We start from the raw sequence: 25,462 nt of genomic DNA on the forward strand, positions 1-25,462 counted from the left end.
ATATATCCAATACCGCCCATGTTAGTCTATAATCATTCGCAAGTTTTACAGCAGTTTCTGAAATGAAGAGAGACTCTGAGCTCCTTTCTATTATAGTCTATTGAGATGATTTAACAGTTTTTTTGGTAAAATAATCTTTTCATTTAAAAACCAGCTGTTAGTGGAAGTTCCTGACACCATCCACCATCTTAAGATGACAGATCTTCCTTTGACCCAGATCTGCATACAATGAAAGACACATGACTACAATGTCCTTATCTGCTCCATACACACCAGCATGAATGCTTCTTTATAGGATTATTGGCAGTTGTGATTTTGTGGGACACTGAGAGTGATGAACTAAGGACTATTTATCTTAGCCAGTCATTTATATGACAGGAATGTGACACCCAAGAGAGAACCAGTTCAGATGGTACCAATCACCTTTACCAAACACTGTTCACATAATCCTCTACTTTCATGCCCGGGGGTGAATATACATTCGTATCAAATACCTGGTGAATATCTTCTCACACTAAACCTTCAAAAAATGTTGCTAAGTCCTTTTTCATTGTCCCAAGCACCACAAAGACGGAATTATAATATGTTTATACAACAAAGAGATCATATATGTTCAGAACCCATATACTTTAAACATAAGTATATCCATTGTCCACAACTGCTTCTGAAGGGCTGGCTATTTGTAGTGTGAGCTAAGGCCATGTTAATATGGCTGTAATCTCCATCTAATGGTGTCTTTGTAACACACGGTTACAAACCTACAAAATCAGAACCAAAATGGCCAGTAACAGGATGTAAATGGTTATAATGACAAAGAAAGTATGTTTGCTATTTGGTAGTTTGTTTGATCCCTTGATGACCTTTATGTGAATATTGATATCTTTACAATGGTGGCAGGGTTTGCGGACAAACAGCTAAAAATTTGCAGTAAAGGACAATTGCTCGGCTAATGTTTACCTGAAAATGTACACAATTACAATAACCAGGTTCAAATGTAATCAAACCAACACCTGTAATTTCTCCCCATAAAAGGTCCTCGGGTTGATTCAGTGTATGTGGTGGCAAGGTCACTCCACGTGATAGAATATTACACCGAGCACTTCACAACTAGCAGCTAATACCCAATATAACATGGATTTCCTGAAAATATTCATTATGGTCAAATGCATGAAACACAAAGGCCTGCTACAACAAAATCAATAGTCCAAACGTCCCCAATGTGTAGAAAATCCAACAAAATCTTCCCATTACTCTGTCCTGCATCGATAACCCAAAGTCACATCTGACTTGTAATGAATACACTTTCAGTGACGTTTATTTCCCTTGTATATTTGTCAAAGTAGTTCACGCAGTTACTTTCATAACACATAAACACTACAATTCCCTTTGTCAAACTGTGTGGTTGGAGTGAGCGAGTGTGTATGGTTTTACACCGCTTTTAGCAATATTCCAGCAATATCACGGCAGGGGACACCAGAAATATGCTTCACACATTGTACCCATGTCGGGAATCAAACCCAGGTCTTTGGCGTGACAAGCGAACACTTTAACTACTTGGCTACCCGACTGCCCCCTGTGTGGTTGGAGTAGTCAAGTGGTTCAGGTGTGTACTTGTTGACAGGAGTCCTGAGTTTGATGCCCGAATTGGTTATGCATGAAGCAAAATCATAGTTTCCACAGCCATGACAAGGTTTGAATATTTCTAATCCAGTGCAAAACCTCACTCACTCACTCACTCACTCCATCTTCTCATTGCCAGGCTACAACAATGTACATTTTTCCATCAAATCAGGGCCTGAAAGAATCACATTGTAGGACTCTTAATCACCGTCAATGTTACACTAACTCAATCACAGCTGCCTTGACGCTGGAGCAATGAATCAGAAATCGCAAATTATGACTACTAAATCAATCCCAAATTAGATACTGCATGTTTTCCTATACTCTATCAAGACAATAATAAATAGACAGGTGAATTGAAGAAAAAATGTATCATTTCCTCTTAGTCTCCGGTAACATGGCTTGTCCATCCTGCAGACATGGTCAGAAAGGTAGTGATCAATACTTCTCATGGCTTACAAGGAATAGTAGAATATCGGCTAACCATCCACTTAGAGGTGTTAAACACGACAACCCAATCAAATCTGGATTCTTTACATAAGGTGACAAGAGGTGAATGTTGCTTAACGCCACAGTCAGCAATATTCCAGCTATGTCATGGTAGCCTGTTAATATTTTAGCCTGGTTCAGACAAACCATTGGTAGATATTATGAACAACAATGATAGAACCAATGTCTTCCTGAGTAAGAAACAAGCACACTGTCCACTAGGCCACCTCCTACCACCCCTGGCTTTTACAACTTTGCAGTGGTAATGGCCAGATTTCAGTTTTTGGTAATCAGTTATTTACAATCTGGTTATATTCCAGTGGTCCCTTAGTACACACCACAGTAAATATCAATAAAACCTTTGAGAAGCAATAGCGATTGTGAAATATAGTCATTCCAGGACAATAATGTCAGCTTCATGGTTGTGTTGAGTAAGAAGAAACATGTCATAAGGGGCTTTGTATTGCGACACAGAATTGTTCACTGATCAAGTTTGTTCTGAACTGATTCGAATATTGAGTGACAAATATTGTACCTGCTTACTGTTGGCATGAAGTAAGGCTGATAGACGAATATCGGATATGTCAGATATATCTGTCTGCCTTTCTTCACGCCAGCAATAAGCAGGTACAATATTTGTCACTCCATATTTGAATCAGTTGTCACAGTACACAAATACAACCAAGTCACTACGTAACAGTCATTAAATGATTCTGAAGGTAGTATTGTACAACCACATGTATATGAACAATGCATTGTAGATGACAACAGCTTAATCTAAGGATGTAAGATCTCAGGAAATATAAGTGCTGTTACAAGAGCATTCATGAGGACATTTCGAAATACTACTCTTGATTATCACCATTCAACAACTTGATACACACAGATCCTCAGCCTCATCACCTTGCATTCAACAAAGCCATACTCAGGCAATACATCCCCTCAACAAACAGAACCATTATGAAACATTTCTGAAAACGTCTAGCAATTTGAAAATCATAATGAGGGGTTAAAAGTCGCTAGTTTTTTATCCCCCACCTTCATTGGTTGACAAATACCTCATAACCGACCGCAGTTGTCAATTATCACCTTCCATTCACCAGGATGGAGTATTATATCTCAGTAAATTCCAAACTTGGCAAGGCATAACTGACATTTTTTTATGCATCCGCAAACACAAGCAAAACACAAGTTGTGCCTGTGGTTGGCTGGGCTTGCTGCCTTATATAGGTCACATGTCAGGAGATAAGGGACAATGGGCCCCTACCTGTATAACCTCATGATATGACACGAAGAACAACGCATGTTACAAGTTAAAACATTGTCACAGGATATTACTCACGTATGCTTATTTTTAGAACATTTCAAGTTGTATCAGATGTAAATATAGATATAAAGGTATTCAGGGCTCAAATTTGAAAAATGATTTATGTCAGAGTTATTTTTAGATATTTTTAAAATAGTTGATAGTTTAATTCACTAAAATTGCGAGTGTTTTTTAAAACATATCTCACAGTATACTTTACAGCCACGTAGTTTAAGCTATACACACCAACAATAAGTATAAGCTGTGTAATATCCAGTTTCCACAGAACTGCAGTGTCATGGTGTGTGAGAAGAGTGGCGGTAACTACCCATATCTACAATTATTAATACACTAATTGGGGGAGTGAATACAAATGTGACAATGTGTACCTCAATGATGGCCATAAACCTGCATTTCCCAGGTGTTGACATGGAGGGTGTGATTAACCAGGTTATTTCCCTACTTAAACCTATATCACTAGGGGAGTACCACGGAATATTTGTCACAAATAAGTATTACCAGGTACATGCATTTAATCTACAGCTAGCAGTAATTACTCATAGCAGCCATTCTGAAACACAGCTGTTAACAGTTAGGCATATATTTTTGCTTCTTACCGATACACTGTTGACTTTTAGAGCCCTTTAAATGAGTGAGTTTATTTACACTTATTTACAGCTATCACAGCTATCATGTTTGCAAACTGAAAATAATTTCACATCCTCGTCTTTACTCATAGATATGAAAATAAATTTTACCCATTGACTATTTTAAGCTGTAAAAATAAATACTGTTTGCAAATTTTGAATGATTTCAAATCGTCATCTCCATTTATGAAACATCTAACATTACTCAGATTATTATTTTCAGATTCCAGTCTCCCACAACTAAATCCATCATAATGATCAAATACTTCAATTACATGGGTAATAAATCTCAGACAAAAAAACAAACTTAAAAAAATAACTCATTTAAATCCCTGAGTGACAGTTTGAGATGTGAAGCTGAGTGCAAGTTTCCAACCTCTGTCAGTCAGGCACCAGAAGGGCCACAATGTCGGACAAGCCATCACGAGCAAATGACGAGGCCTAGTGTATCGGGTGACATCGAGTGACATGACTGACCCCAGGTATTGCAAAGGCAGGTAATTGTAAGTCCACAGGGAAGTATTACATCAGCGCAAAACCACCTCATTCCATCATGTCCCTTCTCGGTCCTCGTATCCCACTCCCGGAACACAGACTGCATGACATGAGCAACGTTACATAAGCAACATTTAGGCTATAACACACATGGTGGCCACGTCTGCTTCGCTTACCTTATAATGAGGCTGATACGTTGATGGTTTCAGGACATAGAAGGAGGGTGTATATCCAGGATAGGTATTCCGGTCTTATCATATAATCTCCTGATACACTGAATGAGGTATCGCGCCTCAATGTGGCTGGAGAATATTGATCTGTCTTTCAGCCAATAACAATGCTTGATACATCCAGGACTGAGAGAAGCGTGGCTATTGTCTGTAGAGCAAGAGACACAGTGACTGAAGATAAGCTGGGAGATAGATAGGCCCACTGATAGCAGCACATGGAGAAGCACGCTCACCCTGAACTCAGTTCTAATCAGGGTGGACAGTGAGCCCGTTCTGACCCACTCCGTGTGGTGACTTGTGAACTATGCCAGACACTATGATCGCGTCTCTTGTCCGTGGCAAGCCACAACAGAGCAGAGCGAGGTTATTGATTTTCAGCAAACTGTCACACAAGAGACTACGATGCAAACTAATTTTATCAGCTGAGCTGGGGCAATTTTCACAAAACAGCCCAAAGACGTTCTATTTATGGCTCAGTCTCATTAGCCAATACCAACCCTTTAACAGCATCACACAAAGAACAAACCCTCCCTTCCACATTGCCTAAGGTCAAGACAATGCATGTTGTCCATCCGATGTAATTTGGTGTTCATACTCCATGAAACAATGTTCACAACTTTTTGACCACTTCCTCAATCGTCAATAACAACATTGAACTGAAGCAATTGCGAACAAAAACCACATTAAAAACTTGTTCACACATGAAATATTGAATTGCAAAACCAATGAGAGAGAATTAATTTATTTTTCAGTATAATTCAGATTTAATATTCTGATTTAATCCTGGGGGTTTCAAAATGGCTCCCTGTTTCTCACAGTGAATGAGATTATCCAGCAAGAGACGTAAGAATTGGATGGAAGGCATGATCATGTTATAGTTAGACGATATTGTCTATCGCAGATTTCCACAATATACCCATAGTGATGATATTTATTGATAATTGACCTTTCATATAATCAAATGGACCTAAATTTATTTCACAACAGCAGACAGATTTACAATGAAAACACAGGTCAATTTCTAAATCTCATCATGGAATTTTCTGTAAACCAAACAGAACATAATAAACCTTAGACAAAAAATAATCACTGATGACTATTGGACATTTATCAAGTAGCAAACACGTTTTGAAATACTCTGATGCATCCATCAATGTCTGCAAAAGTACCCTCAAAACATGCTGTACATGATGTCGAGAGATCCATCTTCAGAGCACCTGAGGTCACATCAGGGAATCAATACTCTGAGCCATGTTTACAAACAGAATGTCCACAGCCTGCTTTTGTTTATAATCTTCAGTCATCCATCTATCATTACTTGAGTCAACTATCTCAACACTAATGATAAATCTAGGGTCACTCAAGAGAGATGCTGTACATAGTGTATGATCCCTGGTCAGTCGAGGTCACGGAAATCTACGTCTTAATTGCAATCCGCTAATCACCTGTACTAATCAATCACACTGCACTCAGTGACTGAGCAGGTATGCTCAAGGGAGACAATTCCTAACAAGAAAACATGTCTCTTAAATGATGCTGGTCTTCGACGTACCCACGAGCACGGATATGGTGCTGACAAACCTAGAAACACAATCAGTGTGAACTGGGATTCGAACCCACAACCATAGGTTTCTGGCATGCCCAAGGGATGCAACTCTGCACAGCGGATTACAGCACCTCAGACGACTGGGCCACCCATGCCCCCTATCTCTATTTCAATTCGATCGATATATAGTTGTACCAAGTTAACATAAACACTATTAGCCTGATATTTTTAGAACAATGTAAGGCTATGACCCAACAAAACCTATATCATATCGGCATTCTTTTATCTTGAGCCACAGAGAACTGAATGATGTGTATATGGTATACAGAACTTTAGCATATTGGGCTTCTCAAAATTTACTGTTAAGTGTGTGTGCGTGCATGTGCGTGCGTGTGCGTGCATGTGCGTGCGTGTGCGTGCGTGTGCTTGTACTAGTCTTGAGGTGAGGTGAAATTGGGTTTAACGTTGCGTCCAAGATTATTGCACTTATAAAGCGACGTGCATGCATGTGTGTGTGTGGCTGCTTGTACTAGTCCGGACTGATGCCGATTTACAGTGCTAGCTCACTGAGATACCACGCCGCAGTTTAACATGAATACCCCACTCAGACACAGTATACTGACTCCGAGCGGACCAGTCCTTGTTTTAGCCCCTTAATGGCGAGCGCCAGACAGCGTAACAACAAGTACCATCTTTTAACGTCTTTTGGTATGACGCGGCCGGGGATTAAACCCAGGACCTTCCGCTATCCAGGCGGACGCTCTACCACAAGACCACGAAGGCGGTCGTACTAGTCTTGACTGATGATAATATATAGTGCTAGCCCACTGAGATACCATGCCGCAGTTTAACATGAATACCCCACTCAGTAAACTGACTCCGAGCCGACCAGTCCTTGTTTTAGCCCCTTAATGCTGAGTGCCAGGTAGTGAAACAACAAGTACCATCTTTTAAAGTCTTTTGGTATGGCGCAGACGGGATTGAACAGACACTCCACCGCTAGGTCGGGGGGCGGTTGAACAGCCAAGTGACTCATTTGATATAATATTATTCACCTGTGCACAATGATGTCTATTTACATCGTTAATGCCAGTTTTACCTGGCAGCAGAATGGTATTGACCAAACATGGCTGCAGCCGGTCTCATAGGTCGCCCATGACGGTGCTACGTGCGTTGTAACATTGATGTGCGTGAAGGCAATGACTGTATGTTGACACACTGTTTAACATTGCCTGCCTCACCCTGACTAAACAGGGTGGATGGCAACAGGTGGCCGACACTGGAACCCACACAATGCTGCTCAACCGCTTGAACTTCAACAGCTGATACAAACATACATTGATAAGTAAAACCAATTAGAGAAATATTTCTGACAGGCAATAAAAATAATTTATTCTGAAAATAACCAACATATGTATCGATATGCGAGTGAGTTGGGCCCAACGCTGTATTGAACACTATTTCAATTAAATCACGGCTTGTTAGATCCGTTCAGGAGGAAACCTCAAAGTGATGCAGGTCTAACACTTAGGTGAAACAATGTGGTGCTGACAAACCAAGGATCATAATCAGGATATAAACCTTGGATTCAAACCCAAGATCAGCAGATCCTAGCGTGACTTGAGAATTGTGGTGCTTTAGACAACTTGATGCAGCACATATAAGCGAAGAATTATCACTTTGTTGTTCTACTTCATAACATCATTATGTTAAATTAACCTACCAATCATTAAATTATTTGTTTAAATATCAAAAATAATAATTGTCTTTACACTGTAATTGCCACATTAAGCAATAATAACAGTAAGGATATTCATGCATCCCCATGTATCCATAAGATAAACATAGTTTCTTTCTTCTCAAAATTGACAGCAAAACATTTTTACTGAGTTTGTAAATCAGTAAATGTGTATGAAAATATCCAGCAGTATCAATACTCTGCAGTACCCTTGTTATTTACTTCCTACAACAAACTGACAGGCTTCTCTGCATAACCAAAAGGGAGTGTTACAAAGGGAAAAATAGTCTAATGACCAACACAGGCGTTTTGTTTCCTAGGCATCTTGTTTCTGTTGGACACATGAAAGTAGATAGTTATTTTGTTGCCCAATATCCAGGGAATGATGAATACACTAGATCCAAAAGGCTGCTTTCTGTCCAGATCAGAGAAGGGTCCACATTAATCTACGAGAAAGTATAAATCACACTGGAATAAATCATTCATTTCCTGGTGGGAGACAGGTTGAAGGCTGAGCCCATGTCACTTTCCTAGGTGAGCTTCAGGTGCCCATAAACATGTCAAAGATGTTGGCTATTTTCTATACTTTGGAGATTATCAAGTACAATCAATAGTCAATAATGACATTAACACATTGACAATAAGTTGTACAGAACACAGTCCCAATAGAAACACAGCAGATTAGGTTGTCACTGAAAATGGCCACAGTTGACTGATTTTGTGGCATGGTGCTTCTTTGAGCTGGGCTCTTTTCTCAAGCTTCATTAGGTACCAAGAATATAGGGGAAAGTGCTATTATTCTGTGATGTAAAGTTTCTTTGTCCTCAGGCATAGTTTACATACCTACTAACAAAGCCTTCTTAAATATAACCGACCTTCAAACATCAACATGTGGTGACTCAAAATTATTTTCAATTTTCTTTCAGAGAATATAGTCCTCAAAGTATTTATCGAAGGACATTTTCTGCATCCTTTTGAAGGAATACCCACAAGCATGTATTATAACTGCTATTTAGAAGATAATATTTGAAAAACTGACATACAAATACACACACAGAAAGGGAAAATTAGGGTTAGGTGTTGGCAATTAGGCCATTATAGAATAAACGACCAGATGGAAAAGAAAGATAGGTAGTGACTTGTGAATAGTAAAGAGATAGCCTGGGGTAATTTGGGACTCTGATCTTTATCTCACCAGTATCACCAGAAGGCGTCCCCTGTACTCAGTCGTCACAAGACAGACAGCTGAGCTTATACTTAATACAGGGATCTCACAGGAAACTGACATGTTAGAAAGTGATTAAACTGAACATAAATCAGATATATAACATTGCAGTATTTCCTGTCACTGAAAGCATGGTCAGATAATACTGTTCTTCCAACAATTTGAGTTTTCTATTTCAGTATTTTCAACATATGAATTACCAAAGGCAGGAAGTCAACACTTGCTGATCTTTTCAATGGCGAGTATTTTTTTTTGCCTTGTATCATTCTTCTTGTACAAGGAAGATTTAAAATGAATAATTCCACTTTCTGGTAATATTAGACTTTAACACTTAACACAGGAACACCTGTCAAACTAAAAAAATTAATAGTGAATGAATCATCTCAAATATTCATACAGCTTACAAAGCAAAAGGTTGTCAAGGATACTCTCTTTTTAACACAGGTTTCACCAGTGACAACTCCAGGAAAAGTTCATGAATTTTTAACACCATTGCAAACATGAGCATGACATTGTACAGCATAATGGAGAGGTATAGTGATTCTGAATACTTAATCAGTTTCAGGTAGAAATGATGAGGTCATCTTGACCTTGTACCATAACATAATTTCCTGCTCTTGAGATAAGGAATGTTGACAAAGATGGCGATGACTGCGTCACGTCTGCCAGCAACCACCCTGTAACAACACACGTCTCTGTGACATGAAAGCTAAAACATTTGCTAACTAGTTTCCACCAGGTAGATGTGCATGCTGGTGTAATTTGTGGGAGACCAACAAGAGGCACAATTACCCTGTGCCCACAACTGATGTACCGAGCAAATAAGAAACCAGTTTGTTAACAGAACATTACGTCACTGCCTGCAGTCCGAGTACACTGGACAGCCACATGATAAAAACATCACATATTGTGTGGTGATTGAAAGAAAAGGAAGTTCTAACACTGACTTGAAACAAAATGTGTGAGCACAGGTATTATTAGACTCGTAACAAAATGAAAACATATATGTAAGAAGCAGTATTATTGTTTGAAATCCCATATCATGTATATATTTCTCTTTTTAACATAATTGTTATGAAAATATAAACAAAATATTAATCCTGCCAGATACAAACAATACAATTTTGAACCTTATGAATGCATATATACTACTAAATACATGTGGAGGACCACCCAACTCTTCCATGATACTATAGTTCATTCATGATATGCCACAACAGATTAACTATAAAAATATGAAAGAATCAGCAGTCCTTTTTTTATAAAAAATAATCTAAACTATACATTTTTACCATCTTAGTATATGACTCTGTAAAATAGCTTGTGTTTGTCAATGTGCAATACTAAATAAACATCAAATAAGCAAGAGTACAAATCAATTCAATCCAACATGAGAGTTACATCCAAAACTTGCATGACATCAAACATTTACCACTATCTGGTGTAGTCCCAGCGGCCGACAGGTAAATCCTCAAGCCTTGAATATTGTCACAACCAAACTGGCAATATCTCTCCACAGATGGTATGGCCACACACTGTGTCAGAGAAGAAGCCTCACTCCCTACATCCAACACTGTCTGACCTGGCAATATCCCTTAACAGTGGTATGGTCACAGAGAAGAAGCCTCACTCTCTTCACCAAACACTGTCTGTGTGTCACAGAGAAGAAGCCTTACTCTCTTCACCCAACACTGTCTGTGTGTCACAGAGAAGAGGCCTCACTCCCTCCCCTCCAAAACAGTGGTAACCTATCGCGTTGCACTCCTCCTTCTTTGAATCGTCAGATCCTCGAACATCCGACCACCACACTGTAATGTAACCCAACTGGACAAAGACCACATGTGAACTGTTCGTATCAAGTCACTTCAAACGTCCACAATAGATGTACTTACTGTTGTACACCTTTTCAGTCAGCAATGGGCTGCCAATTAATGGTTGCAAGTCAGATTCGAACAGCAGACGGTAATCCCAAGTAATCAGATTACAGAATCTGTATGGAGATTACAAAGATCCTACATCATCAAACCTAATACTCATAATGCTAGACTTTGTCGTAAGACATTAACAAAGAAGCCCTAACTCCTTACTTAAATATCCACATAGCGTCGCACTTGAATGATTAGGTTTACAATCTGAACAAGCGGAAAACTTGTACTTGGAACAGTGGCCTTCTGTCATGCAATACGCTGCAACCACCTGGTCAAGATATTCACGCTCCTACATCAAATATCGGCTTTTTTTTATTACAACGACACGAGGCAAGTGGCTAAGGTGAAACAGTCCAACAATGTGAAAATAATAAAGACAAAATGCTCTCTTCACATCTGCCTGCCATCTTTAATCGGACTGTTTATTCAGATCGGAGTGACATTCACATATTCTATCTGACCCTTCTGTGCTTCAAAGGAACATGCCTCTATATGATGTTCATGGTTTCTGCAAATGTTGATCCATCACTTCACAATAACATCCATATCTCAATCGTGTAGTTGACTCGATGGTGTCAATCTATTCCAAAGTCAAGGCGAGGAGAATTTTGTCGTGGACATAAAAAGGGGGTAAATAATTATTTGTTCCAACACAACAAATATTGGGTCATCAGCCTGGGGCTTGGATTGCTGATGTCATAGTGGTTTGAAGATCGTCATGACGATGTAATATCCACATTCAACATGGTCATATTTGGTTCCCTATGTTTGCTACAAATATATAACTTCAAGAAGTACAAACCTCCATTATTGATATTATTATTTAACTTCAAAATTTTCATATTTTCTATTGACTTTAATTTTTTTTACATTCATTTTTTTTCAAAATGATCAACATTAATATTTGTTTATAATGAAGGTGACCTCATCTTTACAAATATATAGACATGGCAGAGGGAAATGCCTGCCTTCCAGCTTCAGGACATATCAAGATCATACATAAACATCCCAAAAACCCATGGCCGCAGAAAATGTGTTAGGAAAATTCAAAATGGACACCATCCTGACTGCCAACATATGCAGCAGCAGTGCGAAGCAGTATCAACTCACTTACTCTCCTGGTAGTCAAATAACAATTCTTATCACGTACGGGCAATTTTGTAACTTCTTCAAACATTCCTCAGACACATTATAATATGCATGGATTGTGTAGTTATGTTGTCGATGACAAAATGTTTTGATCTCCAAGTCTTATCAATAAACTTAAAAGGTTTTGGTATCATATGTCTGAAATAGTGTACCGGCTTGATATGTCAAAGTGGTCACAAGACCTGATGACTAATACATGAAATAACAAGCCTTCTATCATAATAAATCATATGTTCTTTCTTAATGACAAAACAATACACTAATTGGCAAAAGGAGATTCAATACATTTAAGATTGAGAAAGGTGAATGATACAGAAAAAGCATAGTCAGACATCAAAACCCTTCAATATCATCACCAACTATGAATTCGGAATGGAATATTCTTATGACAAGATTTAGAACCAAATTAATTTACAGATTCATCAGACCCAAGAAGCAATACTGGGCTTCACATATTGTATCCATGTGGGGAATCAAACCCCTGCCTTAAGCCTGACAAGCGAACACCTTAACTACTAGGCTACCCCATCACAGTATAAGGAGAGAGTGAGTGAGTAAATATGGTTTTACGCCGCTTTTAGCAATATTCCAGCAATATCACGGCGGGGGACACCAGAAATGGGCTTCACACATTGTACCCATGTCGGGAATCGAACCCGGGTCTTCGGCGTGACGAGCGAACACTTTAACCACTAGGCTACCGGACCGCCCCCACAGTATAAGGAATTTCCAACCTACAACCAGAGTATTCTGGAAGCTAGGGACCACAGGATAAATTTCTACAAAAGCAAACAGAAAAATACTTCTTCTCATACAAACAACACAATATCCATAGACTCACTTGATTCACAGGCAATACCCCTTTCTCTAGTTCGATATAAATGAACTATTATAGAGGCTACAAAGTACAACATACTAAGTCCGTTCTTACCAACACAACAGGAGTTCATCATTCCCAGATTTGAGCTATCATGCAGAAATTATAACCATTACAAAGTACACAGATTGGGATTAAATGCAAACTGTGATCCACATGTGACAAAGCATGAAAATAACAGGTCGTAAATATCACTGAGGGTATTGAAATTGACCTGTCGTAAAAACCACGATCGGTGTGGGTGTGAACTTCTCTGACGGGACACGTAGTGAGAGTGGGTGTTGTAAACATCAGAGACCACCGGAGGAAGACAGTCCCCGGGGCATCTTTGACATCTAAAAGAACACCATGGGGCTGTTTACTGTCACGCTCCACAGGGATATATTCAAGTTTATTGTGTTTTGTTCCCATCCATCCTCTCTGTGCCCTGTTTGGGCAGCATGACTATGTGGCTATATGCCGTGGTCACTCAACAGCACTCTGTGTGATGTGTTTATCATACTTCAAGAATGTTCCATTAAACTGACAGAATAAGGTGTTTTAGTGAAATGGAGGACTCTGAATAGATCTGAATGTCTTGGCTGGGCTTTCTTAAGATGTTTTGTCACTTCATGATAAGGAATGCTGGGATCATAAAGATGAATAAGAAATTTACTTTCTTCTAAGAGATGATAATTTCATGTTAACTACTGAACAAAATGAAACTATCTTCGGCACCTTCAGTATAAATGAAATGTCTGAAGTGAACCTTCTAAAGGAAATTAGAAACCAAATAGAAAACATACACTACTTTCTTTCCGTACACAATAATGTATCGAGAATAGGGCTGCGACGGTAACTCGGGTACTCCGGTCGTGTGGGTACTGAGTTGGACCTGGGTACCCACTGGACTACCCGGACCCGTGGTTACTCCCGAAATATATTGTTTAATGACAAAAACATCACCATAGCTCAGTGGTTACACAACAAGTCGCCCATGTTCGCATTTCTTTCTGACGATGCACACATTCCTTTTGACTTGTATATATTTGGGAAAATATAAAGCTTCATCAACTTCAGTGTACCAGTATGCATGATTTGATTGTTTTATACATGTATCTTTAAAATAGTTTTTGACAGGACTACAGTAAAACAATTTCCAATGAGACCTTTTGTTCCTAACTCTTGAGACCTACAGTGGGTACCCGGGTAGGGTCGGGCAATAGGGGGTCGGGTACCTGGGTAGTAAATTTTGGCTTGTCCCATTCCCTAATCGAGAAACAATTTTTGGCAAATGCTCTTAATTAATGCATTTCCAGGACCCCTATTTAACTATGATGATGGTTATAAAATAATAATAGTTCATGTTGTCACATTTCCATGATTTAAAAACAGAGTAAAAAATAAGGCTAAAAGGAATATAATCACACTTATTTGAGCTTCCAAAATAACACACAATGACAGAAGAAGTTAATAATCTATTTGCAAAACAACTCCAAGCTAAAAAAACAAAAATGTAAATCGAATCTTTCAGTGTAATTATGATGTGTCGTGATGAGAACAAAGGAGACCCTGTTCTTTCCCAGAGTGAACAAGTGCAATATACAAATTGCGAGAGCAGCCTCTTCTACCACCATATTGCCCAGGAAGATGAGGGTAATCATTGCCTGTGCATGACAACAATACATGCAAGTTGCATGAATAGGACAGTGTTTATCTGTTGCCAGGACAACCATCAAAACTACTCGAGATGATCACCTGATTCTGTAAATGTCAGGTGACAATGAATATGTATTTCCTTTGAATACTTTGAAGACAAACCGGCGTGAGTTTTAAATGGGTTTTTTTTAATAAATAATCAAATAACTTTTTATTTCAATTCTTTGGCCTGACCTTCAAGATGTAAAATAATGACAACTGCAGCTTTGGTTGAGATGCCATAAGACAAGAAGAGTTAGTCCCCCTTACCTGCTGAAGATAGCAAGATGACAATTACCGGTCAGGTAAGAAATAAATGTTTCTCCATGTTATAAGTAACTGTGCATCTAAATATGACCTGATAAACCTTAAAAGCAAATAAACAGCTTCTCTAACCAGTTACACAAAGCCAAAATTGAAATTCATAAAAGTTGAAGTTTCATAAAATCCTTCAAGTGGTCCCCTGTACATAACCTATAACTACATACATTGGATAAAGATCACATAACATGTCAAAACACAAAAAACTAACAGTTTCCTGAACACAAGTGGGGACAAGAGATGTAAACCTAGATCATGGCTTGACGACCTAGCAAGCAATCAATGTGTGTCAAACAAGAAAACATCTTTCTTCCCCAAGAACAACAGAGGCTGCAGTATGGCAGATGTCCAGCAATGTGATATCAATGACCCTATAGACACTGTGTAAAGCTAAACAAGTAATTTCAAAAGGGAGTGAGGTCCAAATCAAGATCTTGCTGTGCAATTTAGGTGGAAAAGATCCCTGACCCCTCAAAACATATCTAAGAACTGGCATGTTTTCTGAACTCTACAATTTTAATGAACCGGTTTCACACTCCATTCAATGCTCCAGTCAGCTCCAGCGTAATGCAGTAGCCAGCAAGGGTACACTTCTGTTTTCTGTTTTCAGACAAAGTACATTTCTGTTGTACCCCATACAACATCCACACTGTAAGCCTATCTACGCAGGTGTTATTATGTTTGCAAGGTCTCGTATACAACATCCACACTGTAAGCCTATCTAAGCAGGTGTTATTATGTCTGCAAGGCCTTATATACAACATCCACACTGTAAGCCTATCTGAGCAGGTGTTATTATGTCTGCAAGGCCTTATATACAACATCCACACTGTAAGCCTATCTAAGTAGGTGTTATTATGTCTGCAAGGCCTTATATACAACATCCACACTGTAAGCCTATCTACGCAGGTGTTATTATGTCTGCAAGGCCTTATATACAACATCCACACTGTAAGCCTATCTACGCAGGTGTTATTATGTCTGCAAGGCCTTATATACAACATCCACACTGTAAGCCTATCTTAGCAGGTGTTATTATGTCTGCAAGGCCTTATATACAACATCCACACTGTAAGCCTATCTACGCAGGTGTTATTATGTCTGCAAGGCCTTATATACAACATCCACACTGTAAGCCTATCTGAGCAGGTGTTAATGTTTATTTATTTGTTTGTTGTTTTAACATGGGACTCAGTAATATTCCAGCTATACGATGGAGATAAATAATCAAGTCAGGAGCTGACATGAGCACCTATCCACGCAACTGGGATACAATGACATGCATCAACCAAGCATGAGTTGCTGAAGACCTATTCTAACCTGGATCTTCAGGGGTCCTAAGCAGGTGTTATAACATCTGTAGGGCTTCACATACAACATCCATACTGTGAGGCTATCTAACATCTGCAAGGCCAAAAGCTGGTAATCCTGTGCTCAATAGTTCACATAATCAGAGTAGGATCAACCATTGTGGCCCTTGCATTTTCCTTCACTCTTTCAATCAACTGACATGACAGATGACGTAACCAGGCCCATGGGCAACTGCATTGTGCAATGGTGTTGACAAAGTGACAGTACCTGGTGCTCCTTGAGCTTCTCCTGCAGCTGTTCCCGTGTCCACTCCGGCCGCACCGTCTGGATCAGCAACTTCTTCTCCACCTCCGTCAACCACTTCCGCAGACAGCTCATGTCACACTGAAGGTCTGGAAGTAACAACACGCTGACTCATCATCTTGTAATGTACAGGACTCGGGGGATATTTGTCTACTTAGATGGGCTTAATGCAGTATTTCATCACTGACATAGAATGCCACAAGCATAGAATGGTGCTGTTAAGCCAAGCTTTTTCAATAAAACGGTATATTTCAGGAATCCAAAAAAAAATAAAAATCAGAATTTCTGTCCCTTACTCTTTCCCGAAAACCAAACCATTTGAATAACACTAGTTTAAAATCATTTCAAGTTAATTTCAACAGAAACAAAATTAGAGAACATTTTGTGAACAGATAGTTTTTATTTGATGATTCAGGCCTCGTAACAAACATTGTTTCAAAAGGTATCAGTGAGAGTGTTGCCTAGCAAACACATTCTTCTTAACAACACAACAGGTAACTGCGATTGCATATAAACCATTTCTTGTTACAGCACTCTGTACTCAGAAAGGGCTTATCGTGTAATAATCAAGAACCCTTCCGACATGGCAATAATAAGTTGAATATTACTAGGAACAGTCTGTTCATGTTTTGTTTGTTTGTTGTTTAACGCCGCACTTAGCAATATTCAAGCTATATGACAGCGGTCTGTAAGTAATCGAGTCTGGACCAGACAATCCAGTGATCGATATCATGAGCATCGATCCACACAATTTGGATACGATGACATGCATGAACCAAGTCAGCGAGCCTGACCACCCTTTCCCGTTAGTAGCCTCTTACAACAAGCATAGTCGGGTTGCTGAAGACCTATTCTACCCCAGATCTTCACAGGTCCTGTTCAAGTCAAAGATGAGGCGGGGGATAATAAACACAGAGGGATACATAGAGGGAATAGGCATAGTTCTAAACACCAAGCTATAACCTTTTTCACATCAAGCAATGCAATGTACAGTCAAAACACAAAATTTTGGAAATCAGAACATTTACATTGTCCATTCTATACTTATGGCTGCAAATAAGGCGACTTTGTTAACAGGGCGTAATAGTCTGGTCATACAGTGTACATGGAGATCACCTGGACTTGCAAAGATTGCAGGGAGATTTTATGAGAGCTTCAAAGCTACACACTGTTGTTATTGTATGATTATCAAAATATAATGACTTTTTATCGTAAAGAATATATATCTGCAAACTATTCCTGCACAAGAAGAGAAAACAAAAATATTGTACTGTATTATTTTGTTTCACATTCACTTGCGATTGAAAGGTGCAATCATATAAGGGACACAACTCCTGTCACCTTCAGTTCAAATTCATCTGAAAATGTGGATATTCAATGGTAGTCCATTGGAGGTCGACACAGAGATTATCGATGTAGCACTCATTTCCTTTTTAACTGTGTGGCTTTGAGTGAAGCCTGTTACAAATAATGAATAACAACAATAAATATCTCAACAGGCACAAAGCGATATGGATGTGTGCTTTCAATACATTCACTCAAAATAATTGAAAACATCAAGTTCCTTTGAGCATAAGATTCATTTTGCCTGATCTATAAACAATTCAACATTTACTGCTCAAATTTGTCCCTTTATTCTACTCCAAGCCATGTATAATCAATAATCAGGCAATTAATCCTGCTGTGATCTGCTTCACTGCAGCCAGCCATGGCCACACGTTGTGTGAATGCACTTAACTGTACATTTTAATGCCTACAATACATAGCTTGTAGACAGGGATGCCTGTCTCCTTCATCCCCGATGTTCATAACAAGTAGGGATGGGTATTGGATGTTTAAAGTGCATCACAGTATTTCACAATGCACAAGGCTGTATTGTAATACGCATCACAATATATTGCACAATTCAAATTTTGAATTCAGAAGCAATTTGAAACATCAATGCAGGAATTGAAGTTCATAAATGGAACAAAACGAGATGCTGGAACAGCATAATGTTTACTCATTCAAAAAATATGCAAGGATGCATGCTCCAGGACAGTGATGGAATGTGAACTTGCATTTTGGAATTAAGGAAATATTTTGAAGGTACATGTATTTGGCAGGTGTATAACATTAAACACATGATAAATATCACAATTTGAAATCACCCAATATACCAAGCATTAAAACATGATATTGTGATACGTATCACCCACAGAATTAACCTTAATTTACCGATATACTGGTAATACCACGCACCCTTAATAACAAGTCATAATGCTTAGCCTTGAAAATTTACCAAAAGGTGTGATAGTTGCTGTTAACACATGAGGATTGTTGAATGTTTTTTTTGCAAATATGTAGTTTATCACAAATATCCTGTATTTTTTCCATGTGTGTGTGACCATAAGCAGTCAAACACCATTTATGATTTTTCCCTTGTTAACCCAGTAACATCAAGCTGTAAGCCATATGGTCAAGCACGGCCATGACACCGTCTTTCCACATATAACCCTATCCCAACAGTGATGTTGTACAAGACGGCCAGGCAAGTTGTCTCTCAGAAGAAAAGGTCAACACCAGATTCTTGTATGTCTACATCGCAACAAACCCACATTTTTCTACAACAGGGCCTGCACACACAATCCATGGAATACAAAGCCTATTGTTGCAATATTTGATCACGACTTTCCCCAGGTTGTTGAGGTGTTATTTAATAGCAGGGAGGTCTTGTTAGCATTTCTTCCTTTTTTGCAGAAGATAATTAAGAGGACAATATACATAAAGATGCAGTCCAGTCCTGTGGCTGCTGTGTTTTCTATAACAGTTCGATATTTGATTAACAAGAATGTTTGCTTATCTCGTCTGTCAATCTTACCACGTTTCCCCTGAAGGAAAAATATGGGAGTGATGATAATATTAAAAACATTTTTGGAATGTCTGGTACTTCAACATCTGTGTGTTTGTTTGGTTGTTGTTTTATGCCACACTCAGCAATATGCCAGCTATATGACGACAGTCTGTAAATAATCAAGTCTGGACCAGACAATCCAGTGATTAACGTCATGAGCATTGATCAAAGCAATTGGGATACGATGACATGCATCAATCAAGTCAGCGAGTCTGACCACCCGATCCCGTGACAAGCATAGTCATCTTTTATGGCAAGCATGGGTTGCTGAAGACCTATTCTACCCCGGATCTTCACGGGTCATTTCAACAACTGAGTCCTATACTTCCCCTTCCACAGTTCACATAGTATGAATGTATTATTGAAATGTGCATCTTAAACATGATCACTGATAATACCAATATTTTGATATTTAGATTTTCACATTTCATTTCAGTGGTGTGTTTATGTGTAACGTGAAAGATTTTGATAATTCTAACATCTAGATAGTCACATTATATTTCAATGCTGTGCTTCTGTGCAATATGCTATGTTCTGACAACAGGAGTGTGTGAGAGTCAGGTTTAAGCCACAACAGCTATATGCACTGGTAAAGCAGCCTTTGAAAATTAAGCTGGTCTGCTAGCTCGAGACCACTTAATTGTACTGAGGACAATTAAAATTGCCATAATGGTAGTCCTGATTGACTCTGAGGGACATAATTCTGAACCAGTTCTCAAAGCAAAAATTTAGATGCAAATTGGAACTAAATACAACTGAGAGAAAATGTAACCATTGTAAACAGGTTGGTTTCATTCAAGCAGGACCAGACACAAACTCTGAAGACGAGTGACATAAGGTTTACAATAGTCCTCTGGACTAGTCTTAAACAAATTAATTTCTATGACTGTAAAGTATTCCGGTCTGCACTGGAAAAAACCTGTAATCAACAATGTGAGCTGAATCCTCCAGTCCCATTACAACTGTATCCCAGATGCTCATCTTTCCATGAACTTTTCATACACAGAAGCCTGTGTGACACCAATTCCTCAATTTAGTTGCCAGTGTCTAAATTAAAGAATGAAAGTCAAGGGTTCTTTGTCTAAGCCTAACATTCAAAGATAGACTTTTAGAAGGTCCCCAGATTGAAATACCATAGAAGGCTTCAAGCACCCATGGGCCCTCTCAATTACAAACCACTGGTTGCCATGAGGTAATAGAGACTCTTCCTCTCCCACAATCACCCTTGTGAGAAGATTAAACCGTTTTCTATAAGCTGGGTTAGGAACAACAGTCCCACCATGGTTCAAAGTTAATTAACATATTCTCGAACACTACATTTCACTTAACATACCTACAGCAACCCATGCTTGCCGTAAAAGGTGACTATGCTTGTCGGAAGAGGCGACTAACAGGATCAGGCGGTCAGGATCACTAGCTTGGTTGATGCATGTCATCTTATCCCAGTTGTGTGGATCGATGCTCATGATACTTATCACTGGATTGTCTGGTCCAGACTCGATTATTTACAGACCGTCACATAGCTGGAATATTGCTGAGTGCAGAGTTAAACAAAAAACAAACGAAACAAATAACATACCTGCAATAACATGTTTACTTACAACTTCCAAACCAACATTGTTCTATTATTCATAGCAATGTCTTTACCCCTTTCTCATATTAATTTCCACTCACGTCAATTTCATTCTTATCTAAATTAACTGTAACACTGTAACAGTGCCAAATTTCAAGATCATCTAAAAAAAGTGCCTAAAAAATTCAAAAGGTTATCAAACACACACTAGTTACTACAATCTCTACCTCGTGCTTATCAAGGACATAGAAAAAAAGGCATAATGTCACATGTTTATCTGCAGGAACGTGCACTCAGACAGTCACACAACCCATAACCGTGCTTGACCCAGATACAACTTCCCACAGTCTTATGTGTCATTGTGAATTGTAAAAAGTCCTTCTTGGAGTGGTAGGACATGATGATTGAATGATAACTTATTTTCTCTTAAAATCATTGGATTATTATCTATAGGAGTCTTAAATGTTTGGGCTACTACCCCTGTAAATATTTATTCACAGTTAATGAGATACAATAATTACATGTGCAAGCCTGAGTTTATTGAACGTACCTTTTATCTACTTGTGTATACATACTTTCTGTATCACATAGTCTTAATTCTTTCTAGACAGAAGAACTTGTCACTCTACACCTTCCATTTCATCGCATGAAAAAACATCATAATACAACCATTGAGACTTAAAAATGTAATTTTTCTAATCATGTGAAAGGTTAATCCGAAGGTATATATTTGACATTTGACATGAAAACAAAAGATTTTGCCCACAATGTCAAAAATTGGACTTCAACTACATTGAAAATGAATATCCTTCTTATTTGTACTTCATATTCAACATTATGTTTACATTTTATTGATACATATTTTCACACTAATCCATCATATGAAAAGTTTGTAAATCTTATGTCTTCTAAATATAAATACACTACAGTGGTTCCTCGCTACAACGCTACCAATTGGGTCCAAATAATTGGTGGGTGTTGTAGACAATGAGCCGTTTAACCGAGGCCGAGGCGGGACAGCGCGCGGCCAATCTTACGATCTTTGCCTTGTCTCGCACATTGCAATGATACAAGTTGTTTACCGTTCATAGTGTAAAAATATATATCCATTATGTTTTCACCGTTTGTTATTATTTACAAGCCTTAACTGTCACGGTCAATGTGAATGTAGTCTACTTGCATGAGAATATCGATCGATAATGGTAGTAACAGACGCTATGAACGAAGAGCCAATCACAATTCATTACACAAGTACAGATTGTTTCGGTGGCATTGATTGGGCATGTTGCTTAAAATACAGAAAACGAGAGTTTTGACCAGCACTATGCGCATTCATACACATTCATACAAATATAGATACACAATTCAAGCCAGATTAATTGGTTTGATACAGTTACTTGATCCGAAACAAAAGGAATGACCGCTGTGTTGTGACAGCAACTACGTGTGAGTTGACAGTGTCGCCTAGAATTGGATTGCCCCTAATTAAGAATATAAACTTTGCTTGTGGTTCTCTTTTATTGCATGCATGCACTTCTGAGATCAAAGGATGTATAGTGTGAAAAGTTAACTTGTAGAACAATCCGGGACTTGCTGCGGATGTTTTCAAACAGATTATTAGAACTCCATTCAGCGATAAACGGTTGATTATGCAATGGGAAGCGTTATGTGCAAATGAACAACAATACAATCATGTCTGTGTAAAAATCTCAGTGTTAAAAGTGTACATAAATTTTGGGAGCCATGCATTACCGCGCGTAGTAACTGAGGTAGCGCTTTATCGAAGAGCACAATAGCGAGGGATCACTGTATTACACAACTTGCTAAATATATCTACCTAGCTTTTAGATTACGCGAGTCACTTACAATTCACTGATGTATTATTTATGTATTATATTCTTTTCATGTATTTATGCATACACTTTAATGATATCATGTATGTCCTATGGGCCTATGGCCTGAAACTTGGAGGAAATAAACTCTATATATTTGACATGAGGGTTTCCTGAAATGAGGAAAGCGAAGATCTTGTTAACTGAAGGCCATGTCCTTTAGCCTTAAAGAGGAAAGGAAGATCTTGTGAACTGAGGGCCATGTCCTTTAACTTTAAAGAGGAAAGGAAGATCTTGTGATCTGAGGGCCATGTCCTTTAGCCTTAAAGAGGAAAGGAAGATTTTGTGATCTGAGGGCCATGTCCTTTAGCCCTAAAGAGGAAATAAAAGATCTTGTGAACTGAAGGCCATGTCCTTTAGCCTTAAAGAGGAAAGGAAGATCTTGTGAACTGAGGGCCATGTCCTTTAGCCTTAAAGAGGAAAGGAAGATCCTGTGATCTGAGGGCCATGTCCTTTAGCCTTAAAGAGGAAATAAAAGATCTTGTGAACTGAGGGCCATGTCCTTTAGCCCTTAAAGAGGAAAGGAAGATCTTGTTAACTGAGGGCCATGTCCTTTAGCCTTAAAGAGGAAAGGAAGATCTTGTGATCTGAGGGCCATGTCCTTTAGCCTTAAAGAGGAAAGGAAGATCTTGTGAACTGAGGGCCATGTCCTTTAGCCTTAAAGAGGAAAGGAAGATCTTGTGATCTGAGGGCCATGTCCTTTAGCCTTAAAGAGGAAAGGAAGATCTTGTGAACTGAGGGCCATGTCCTTTAGCCTTAAAGAGGAAAGGAAGATCTTGTGATCTGAGGTCCATGTCCTTTAGCCTTAAAGAGGAAAGGAAGATCTTGTGAACTGAGGGCCATGTCCTTTAGCCCTTAAAGAGGAAAGGAAGATCCTGTGAACTGAGGGCCATGTCCTTTAGCCTTAAAGAGGAAAGGAAGATCTTGTGAACTTAGGTCCATGTCCTTTAGCCTTAAAGAGGAAAGGAAGATCTTGTGATCTGAGGGCCATTTCCTTTAGCCTTAAAGAGGAAAGGAAGATCTTGTGAACTGAGGGCCATGTCCTTTAGCCTTAAAGAGGAAAGGAAGATCTTGTGAACTTAGGTCCATGTCCTTTAGCCTTAAAGAGGAAAGGAAGATCTTGTGAACTGAGGGCCATGTCCTTTAGCCTTAAAGAGGAAAGGAAGATCTTGTGAACTGAGGGCCATTTCCTTTAGCCTTAAAGAGGAAAGGAAGATCTTGTGAACTGAGGGCCATTTCCTTTAGCCTTAAGTGGAAGGGAAGATCCTGTGTCTTTTTCAGAAGTTATTACCATTCCGTGACATTTGTTGCACCTAACACCTTCGTGTACACTTACCTAATCAAGCAAACCTAAAGGTTGCCATTGTTATTCTAACCTTTTGCAAGTAGGCCAAGTCCAAATTGTGGCAAAAGTCATGTTAACATAGGAGAGTGATGGCAAGATAGATGCAGCACACATCAATGGACAGCCTAGACTTGTATAAAGTCCTCGAACATCATTTTACAAACAATGTTTCACTTTGTTTAATTGAATAAATGGTGGATTCTATTGCGAGACGTAGTTAATCAGAATATTGTTGGGATGGAATTCTGCACTAGCGCAATAGCCCAGACCAGTTTTGTTAATGTTAAGGGTATCCTAAGGGCCTGTAGAATTTCAAACATTTTGAGGTGGGGTGTTTGTTGGTATTGCTATATGTTATCACGTTTCAGGCTGGGACTGATAGACGTTCTTGGTTAATGTCCGTCCCTGATGTTGTACTGGTGATGTTTACAGAAGTGAGTGAGTTGGGTTTAGCATCGCTTTGAAGAGTATATTCTATCCTAGTGTATCAAGTTAATGTGGGAGGAAAGCCTTTCGTGAAATCCACAAGTATGAGATTGGTGCTAACAAACCTAGAAGCATAATCGGTGTGAACCCACAATCACAGGTTTATAGTATGTCCAAGGGTCGCATCTAGACGACACTGCCACCTGTGCCTCCAATGTGTACAAAAAGATAATTCGATGTCGTATTTAGACCATGTGTGGTTTTAGGTCTTCCAGCCTTTTAATGTTTCTACGGCTATCTTTAAGTAACCGATCAGCTAAACCGATAGGATGGTAGATACCAGTTCTTCATGCAGTCAACAGAAGCTGTTACTTTAGCACAAGGTGGCCTCAGTATGGATGCTGACTTCAGTTTGGACCTGACCTTGATCCTTATGTTACACACACAATCGGTCAACATTTGACTCACTCA

At 38.9% G+C, this 25,462-nt stretch overlaps 1 protein-coding gene across 2 annotated transcripts in view; it reads right to left on the reverse strand.

Moving 5' to 3' along the window:
- The window catches only part of LOC139444174 (nuclear migration protein unc-83-like), a 124,603-nt gene that overhangs the window by 40,642 nt on the left and 58,499 nt on the right, over positions 1-25,462 (reverse strand). For both annotated transcript variants that reach the window (XM_071225071.1, XM_071225072.1), the window contains one exon: positions 16,827-16,951. In XM_071225071.1, coding sequence (XP_071081172.1) covers positions 16,827-16,951 — 125 coding nt within the window. The remainder of the gene's footprint in view (positions 1-16,826; positions 16,952-25,462) is intronic.

Source organism: Haliotis cracherodii, unplaced genomic scaffold (genome assembly GCF_022045235.1).
Source record: "Haliotis cracherodii isolate W230 unplaced genomic scaffold, xgHalCrac1.p SCAF_5, whole genome shotgun sequence".
NCBI classification, from domain to species: domain Eukaryota; kingdom Metazoa; phylum Mollusca; class Gastropoda; order Lepetellida; family Haliotidae; genus Haliotis; species Haliotis cracherodii.